The 8,675-nt window shown below is 38.2% G+C and overlaps 1 protein-coding gene across 1 annotated transcript in view; it reads left to right on the forward strand.

The window, feature by feature from the left end:
- Positions 1-8,675, forward strand: part of LOC102471006 (complement factor H-related protein 5) — a 35,899-nt gene that overhangs the window by 16,588 nt on the left and 10,636 nt on the right. The window contains exons 8-11 of the mRNA XM_014584186.2: positions 1,631-1,807; positions 2,546-2,728; positions 2,835-3,014; positions 5,225-5,401. Of these exons, the coding sequence (XP_014439672.1) occupies positions 1,631-1,807; positions 2,546-2,728; positions 2,835-3,014; positions 5,225-5,401 (717 nt within the window). The remainder of the gene's footprint in view (positions 1-1,630; positions 1,808-2,545; positions 2,729-2,834; positions 3,015-5,224; positions 5,402-8,675) is intronic.

The following is an 8,675-nucleotide window of genomic DNA, read 5'->3' on the forward strand; positions in this document are numbered from 1 at the left end:
TCAAACACATAATATATATAATTAATATAACACACACACACACACACATATATATATATATATATATATATACATATTTAATCTCCATTCCACCTGTCGCCTAGAAAGTAATATGTATCTTTAATACACTCTTTTATTTCCTATATTCCTAGCATTAAGCATGTAAGTATAATTTAATTGCAAAATATTTTTAGAATAAAATTTGTAGAGGGTTTAGCGATGAGGAAAACGCCATATAGAAATGTATTTTTTATTTTTAAGTACTACTTCAGGAGAATGATTTATCATTGGTCTCATAACATTGCTTTCATATAGTACTTTATTTATTAGTGTATACTAATTTGTAAAACATTTTGTTTGGGGGATGGAATTACTCAGATTTACATGAAATTGCATTAAAATTAAATCATCTATTTAATTATTTATTAGAATTTTGCAACAAGCCAGTATTTGAGAATGCCAGAGCCACGAGAAATTTCACATGGTTTAAGGTCAAGGACGAGGTGGAGTACGAATGCCGTAGTGGATATGAAAACAGAGACAGACACACCAAGGGGTCCATAACTGGGAGGAGAAGTTTTGGGTTTTGCTTTGTTTCGTTTTTTTTTTTTTATTAAAAGAAAATTGCCAGAGGGTACAAGTGCTCTCCAGTATGAGGCAGCGACAGAGAGAGAGAAAGAGAGAAAGAGAGAGAGAGAGGGAGAACATGAGACAGTACCACCCCCAGGAGCAATGGTCAGTAGCAAACCCTCCTCCTCCATTCTCCTCTTTCAGGATTTTGGGCAAGCACACATGCACCCACTGTGCTTCTCACACCCACCCAGTCCAGAGCTTAAAACTCACGATCAGTTGTGTGGTATCCAGCTTCTGTGACCACCATTAGTCTCATTAGGAATATATTAATTGTGTGATTCTTTTATTAAAGAATTATTTATTCAATTTTATTTATTCAGCCATTCATTTTAATTTGACCAGAGAGAGAGAGAGAAAGTGAGAAATCAAGCCAACAGGTCTGGGAGTTGAATCATGGTCAGCTATGTGGGGATGTCCAGCATCTTAGCCACCATGCCACCTACTGGTCCCCAATTGTGTGATTTTTAATGCTTTTAACTTAAAATAGCTCAGGGGGGCTTATTTTCATGTCTGGTTACCCAAGTATGTATGCAGTATATTTGTAGTCCAGCTTTGAAAACAATATTACCAGTTTAGTTTTTTATGTCAGAGTGCACGTAAGAAAGAGTCCCACAGTGAGGCCTTGCCATTCTTCATCCCCTTTCTTCCGTCCTTCCTTCCCACTAGGACCCCAGGCCTGCATGTCCACACACCTGTGTATTTTAGGGTGCTGCAGCCATGGCTCTCTCTGTGGTAGGCGAGGTGGGGTCCAGCTCTCTCTGCACAGACTTACCCTAGAATTCTGTACCATGCCTACTATGTTGCAGAGTCCCACGTGCATTTAGGGAGCATCTGAAACCTCACCTGTAATGTGTTTTCAAGGAAGAGAATGTATCTGGTTCTCCTGTGAATGTACATCCACACACCTCCCTCAGTTTTGCACGGCAGATACACAGTTATTTCAGTAATGATTAATTACATAGTCTTGTTAAATCATTTTACCTTTTTTTTCCCCTAGAAATAGAATGCAGGATTCCAGAAATAGAACAAAACTTAATTGCTTATCCCAAGAAAGAGAAATACAGAGTTGGAGATGTGCTGAAATTCTCCTGCCGACACAGACTTACAAGAGTTGGACCAAATTCAGTTCAGTGCTACCCCTTTGGATGGTCCCCTGATGTCCCAGTATGTAAAGGTGAATGTATAGCTTGCACTTCCTGATAAGGAATTCAAATTTTGAATATCAACCCTTAAGTTTTTTTTTTTTTTTCCTGTGTGTCTCACTGCTTCTCTAATCTAATAAACGAAGAAAGACATAGACCATGAAGGACATCCAGTAGGTGGTAGACCCCTCAGATTCTCTTATTTAAGAAGTCCCTGTCCAATTGTCCTCAAAATGTGTATTGGTGATATGCACGGATACCTGTGTGGCGGAGGAGGCTGGAAGGCCTTCTGCTACTTTTTGTTTTGCCCACAATGCCAGCATCAACATTACATGGGCCAACTCACATTCCCCTGAGTGTGTCTCAACAATATCCAAATAGTTTATTGTCAATTCAGTTGCTAATCAAAGTTAAAAGACATTGATTGAATGCCACTCTTTCTAATAGTTAAAATTAAATGTTGCTATAGACTATGAAAATTAATATAATAAACACAACCACATTTTCTAATAATTTTGCATGCATCTTTAAAATACCTGGATTGCTGAACACATTGGAAGCGCTAAACATACCTCTGATGCTAGTTCACTGTACAGAATACACCCGGACGTACAAACGTGTGAACATCATTCTTCTTTGATTACTTAAGAATACTCTAACAAATTATATGATCAATAATAAATAAAAGAAGAAACTATCTCCATTTTGCTGGATCTTTAAATTGCTAAATTGACCACGTAGCTATTATTTACCCGGTATTTCTTCTGTAGCGGAAGTACGCGTCTGTGGTCCTCCTCCTCAGCTTCTCAATGGGGACGCCAAGAAAACAAGGAAAGCAGAATACACGCACGGGGACCAAGTGGAATACCATTGCAATACTGGATTTCTGATGAAGGGGCCAAAGAAGATTCAATGTGTTGATGGAACGTGGACAAGCTTGCCTATGTGTATTGGTAATAGACAAAAATATTAATATTCACACTTAACAGTATTTTTGTTTTTATCAAAAGATAGCAATTATATTTTAATGATAAACTTTTTGCATGTGAAATTTCATAGAGGAGAGGAGTACCTGCGGAGACATACCGGAACTCGACCACGGCTTCCTCCAGACTTCTGACCCTCCCTATCACCATGGAGACTCCGTGGCGTTCAGCTGCAGAGAAACGTTCACGATGATCGGACACGGAACAGTGATGTGTGTTAAAGGAACGTGGACCCAACTTCCTAGCTGTGTTGGTGCGAACACACTTTTCAAATTGACATTAACAGAGTTTAGTATTTTTATTGTCAAAATATTCGTGGGACCAGCAGTTGGCATAATGACTATATCGCTGGACTCCCATGTAGCAGACCACAGTTTGAGTCCCAGATCCGGTGGCGTAAACTCATGTCAGGCATGTGTACATGCATGCTCTGAGAGGAGAATGGAGGAAAAGGGATTCGGTGTGGCCATCTCCCCTGGGGGGACATTTCTTGCTTTCTCTCTCTCTTTCTGGCAAGCGCACGTGCCCTATAGCAAAAACTTCTCAAAAATTAAAAAAAAGAATTTGCTGTAGAATGCATGTGCTCAACAGAGAGAGAGAAAGAAAGTGAGAAAGCACCCTCTAGAGGGGATGACCATGCCATAATCCCTTCTCCATTCTCCTCTTGGGATTTTGGGCAAATAAACAAGCCTGGGGTATATTTCAAGGTGCCAGGACCAGTACTCAAATCACGCAGTCAGTCTTGTGGGATCCAGCTACCCCAATCACTACTCCACCTGACTGGCCCCTTGAATCCAAACTTTTTCAGTTTATAATTCAATATGTGCTTACAGAGAAAACATAAAAGTAGTAGTAAAATTATATAAATCTTTCTGTCCCTGATACTGTTATTTTTTAAAGTATGAAGCTACATTTTATTTTAAACTGATACATTATTAAAATCTGAGTTCATGACCCAGCTGTCATGGGGTAGTGGTAATAAAATCTCTGCAGCCCATGAAGTCATGTGTTTGGTACCTGGCTGATTGTATGTGCTAGATGTGCATGTATGTGTTCATGATCCTGGATAGCTGAGAAAAACTCATGCCTGGCCCTCTCTAGACCTGCAATCTACAACTCTGTTGAGAGTGCTCTTAATTTTTCTCTGTCTCTCTGTCTTCCTTTCATGAAGAATGAAACTTAAAAATGATGGGTGTTGAGACCAGCTGATGGCTAAATGGTTACATCACTGGACTCCCATGTACTCAACTGAGGTTTAAGTCTCAGACTTGGCAGTTTAAAACTCACACTAGGTATATGTGCGTTCATGCCCAAAATCCTGATTGGAGAATGGAGGAGAAGGGATTATGGTGTGGCCATCCTCCCCTGGGCAGGAGGGTGATTTCTTGCTTTCTATTTCTCTGTTTCTCTCCAGTGAGCACACACACCCTATAGCAAACAAACCATCAAAAATACTCTTGAAAAAAATATACAGAGGGCTCATTAATGGTGGCACACACTGCTATGGTGATGCAACTCAGAAGCTCAGTCCACATGGGAGACCCAGGTTCAACTCCTGGCCCAACCAGAACAGGCTGAGTAGAGTGGCTGGGCATTTCTGTAGCATGGCTATATTTTTAGCTAGCTGGGAGGCTGAGTCAGGAAAGATCATGGCATGGTGAGACCTTATCAAAAATAAGTCTTTCTCTCTGTCATAAAGAAATAAACTTTCAAACATATATATTTTAATTACCAACTTACATTCCCACAGATAATGTTTTTATTATAATATTTCAAAATTATGGATTAAAAATCATCTAGAGGTGTTTGAGATCAGGAACAGAAATAAATGTGGACACTTGCACAGATTTCAAATATGGAATATAGATCATCCCAAAAAATGAGTCTACAGGGTCTACCAGTTCCCAAAACACAAAATGTCTTTATAGCAGATATTTATTGTTATATTTCAAAGACTAAACGTAGGACATACAATCATACTTAATAGGCTATTTTATGCAATGTGATCAGAAATAGCTTGATTGGTAGAATTTATAGGTATAAATCATTACTTCATTATATGCTTGACTCTATAGCTTTTTTTTTTAAAAAAAAAGGTAATTTTATTGAAGTTTATTTATTTAATTTTTTACTTAAGTTTGACCACCATGGAGAGAAAGAGAAAGAGAGAGAGAATGCAGGCCACCAAGTCGTGCTCAAGGCACAGTTCGCCATGTGGGATGCAGAGCCCTTAACCACTACGCCACCTGCTGGTCCCTGACTCAATAGCTTTTTAATGTAGCTGGTATCATGGACATGCTTGCACACACCTACAGTGTACGGGTCAGCCGCCATCTTCCAAATGGATTCAGCATTACTGCGTAGTGGACTCTCTAACCACCTGGCTGGCTATAGCTATTGTTATGTACTAGTAAGTTTGATTCTCATAATTTGTCTTTTCATGAGAATATTTTCATTTTATAGCAACAGATCAAGTTGCGAAGTGTAAGATACCGAGGTTAATTGTAAATAAGGCAACCTCATCCAGTAAGTTTGAATTCAGTCATAACCAGAACATAAGCTACAAATGCAGAGGAAAGGCAGAATCCAAACACTCCGTCTGCATAAATGGAAGATGGGACCCCGAAGTGACCTGCAGGGGTAAGCGCTTGTTTACAATGTTTTCAAACCTCATTGTTTCCTCCTAGCTCTTTAAACCAGAACTAGTAACTTTGTGCCTTTTAGAAAATGTAATATCACCTAATATTACAAATAATTTTTAAGCTGAAAGGTAATTTAGAAACTACCAATACACATTTTCTAAATACGGATTGTATCAGGTGCATTAATTATCTGTATAATATAGGAAACACACACATGCATAAACTTTTTGACTTTAACATCTGGAAACTCTGTGCTTATTACTATTAGAGTGCAGTTTCCAATTTCCTTTATTTGCCAAGACCTATGCCTATAACTGTTAAGTATTTATGTATCCTTGTCTTTCTAGCTATATGTCTTATCTAACCATCTACCCCCCCACACACATACATACACACACACACATATATACACCTACCTGTCTTGAAAACTCCAAGTGATACTGATGCCTCCAACTCCTATTGAGTAGTGCACGGTTCGTCTTGTCCATGTTCTCTCTCCAATTGTGGTGTACCTTGTGTCATTATACTCAATATTTTTACCAATTTCTGCAAGTCTAGAATGTATAGACCATCATGACATACTGATACAAAAGAGCTACTATGTACATTTCAACATGGTTATAGCCTTTTTAAGAAGAAAGTAGTGTCTACATTCAGGGAACTACACATATTCTGCATGTGTATATGTTGCTGTCATATAGATGGAATTCCAGTGTTTGTCCTTCCACAACTGACTTACTTCACTGAACAGCATATCCCCAAGGTTTAGATATGTTGTAGCACATACCAGAATATCTTTCTTTATTTTGGTTTATTACTATTCCATTCTATGTATACAACACAATTTCTTTATTCATCTATCAGTGAACATTTAGGTTATGTCTACCTCATGGCTATTGTGAATAATACTGCAATAATTCTGAGAGTGAAATATGTTCAAAATTTTGCTTTCAATTATTTTGGATAAATGCCTAGAAGTGGGACTGCTGGACCATGCAGTAGTTTTATTTTTAATATGTTGGAAAAACCCATGGATATGGTAGGTTTCTTAACATTTATCACAAATGTAAATTCTCCACGGTTACGAACGGTGTGCAGGAGTCTCAGTTTCTCTATGACCTCACCAACACTTGTTATTTTCTGTTTGTTTTACAATTTTTAATTGCCAGGGAGTGCATGCACTCACTGGAGAGAGATGGAGAGAGATAGGAAGTACCCTCCACTGAGGTGTGGTCACAGGGCAATTCCTTGTCCACCCTATTGAGATTCTGAGCAGGGACATACATGTGCCCTGCATTTTCTCAAGCCCCCTGAGGATGGGACTTGAACTGCAGTGAGTCATGTGTGATCCAGCTTCCTTAACCCCTAGGTTGTGGGGCTGGGCCTATTTTGTTTTTTTGTTTTTAACTTCTTGTGATCTCAAAATGGATGAAGTGATCTCACTGAGTTATGACTTACATTTTCTTTCAGGACTAATAATATTCAGCAGCGTTTCATTAATGCATTGAACATTCATATATCTTCAGTAGAGCAATGTCTATTTAAGTCCTTTCAAAAAGTTTTTTTTTTTTTTCCTAGAGGTTTTTGCCATAGGGTACATGTTCTTGCTGGAGAGAGAGTGAGAGAAAGAGACAGTGAGAGGGAAGTGAGAAATGACCCTCCGAGGGGGATGGCCATGCCTCAGTACCCTCTCCTCCATTCTCCTCCCAGCATCTTGGGCACACATGCACATGTGCCTAGCCTGATTTTCAAGTCACCAGCTTGGGACTCTAACCACAGCTGGCCATGTGGGAATTCAGTGATGTAACCAGTATGTCATTTGCTGGCCTTCTTCTACAATTTATAATCGAGTTGTTTTGTTTTCTGTTAGTGAGTTGTAGAATTCTCACTGTCTCTTTTTCTTTCTTTCTTTTTTCTTTTTTCTTTTTTTTAGAGCGAGATTTTCCCTATAGGGCATGTACACTCACCAGAGAGACAGACAGTAAAAATCATCCCCCCATGGGGATGGCCATGCTGCAGTTCCCTTTTCCTCCATTCTCCTCTTGGGATTTTAGGCAGGCAGACATGTTTACACAGTGTGAGTTCAAGCTGCCGTATCCAGAACTCAAACTGTGGTTGGCCATGTTGGAGTTCCTAGAAGTTTCTTTTTTTGTTGTTTTTATGTTATTTACTTAATTTTACTTATTCATTAATTTATTTTTAGTTGGAACAGACACACAAAGAGATTAAGAGGGAAAGTGAGAAAGCAAGCCACCAAGTCCAGGACTTGAACTGTGGTCGGCCCTGTGGGAGTGTCTAACACATTAATCACCACTCCACCTGCTGGTCTCCCATAGTAGTTTCTTAGATGTTGTGCTTAACTCTTTCTTAAATATTTGATTTGCAAATATTTTCTCCCATTCCATAGGTTTTCATTTCACTAATTTTTTTTTTTTTGGCAAGATTTTAGTCAATTGTAGCTTTTAGCCCTTTGTCAATTCTGACTTTTGTTGCACTTTTGGTGTCATATCTACAAATTCACTGCTGTTACCAACGTCATGAAATTCATCCCCTATGTTTTCCGCTAGAAGTTTTATAGTTTTTAGATCTTGTGGTAGTCTTTAATATTTGGCTGATTTTTGAGAATGGTTTAAGATAGACAGCCAATTACATTCTGTTACAGCTGGATATCTAGTTTCCCAACACCATTCGTGGAAGAGGCTATAATTTCCCCTTGTATATGTTCAGATCCTTGTCAGAGATCAGTTGGCCATATACACATAAGATTATTTGTGGCCTCTACACTGTTCCCTTGGTCTTTTCACCTGACTTTTTGTTTTGTTGTTGAAGCAAAGAAACACAACTGATTGTAATGTTGATTTATTTTGCAAATTTATAGAATTTCTTAGTTTTAATAGTTTTTTAAAATTAATCTTTAGGGATTTCTACATGTACAAATACGGTGTCTGAGAAGAGAGATCATTTTTCATCTGGTTTTCTGATTTGGATGCATTTCATTTTCATATTTAATTATTTCAAGCTAGGAATTCTAGTGCTTTTTTGAATAGAAGTGGTAAAACTAGGTATCCTTGCATGATTTCTGATCTCAGAGCCAAAGTTGTCTATTTTTTTGCTTTTGAATATGATAAAAGTTGTGGGATTTTTATAGATGAACTTTATTATGTTGCATTAATGTATGCCTATTTCTAATTTCTTGAGTGTTTTCATTATGAAAATGTGTTGAAATTTGTCAAACGCTTTTGCTGCATCTATTGAGATAACCATATGGATTT

Source organism: Tupaia chinensis, unplaced genomic scaffold (genome assembly GCF_000334495.1).
Source record: "Tupaia chinensis unplaced genomic scaffold, TupChi_1.0 Scaffold145820_1, whole genome shotgun sequence".
Lineage (NCBI taxonomy): Eukaryota > Metazoa > Chordata > Mammalia > Scandentia > Tupaiidae > Tupaia > Tupaia belangeri.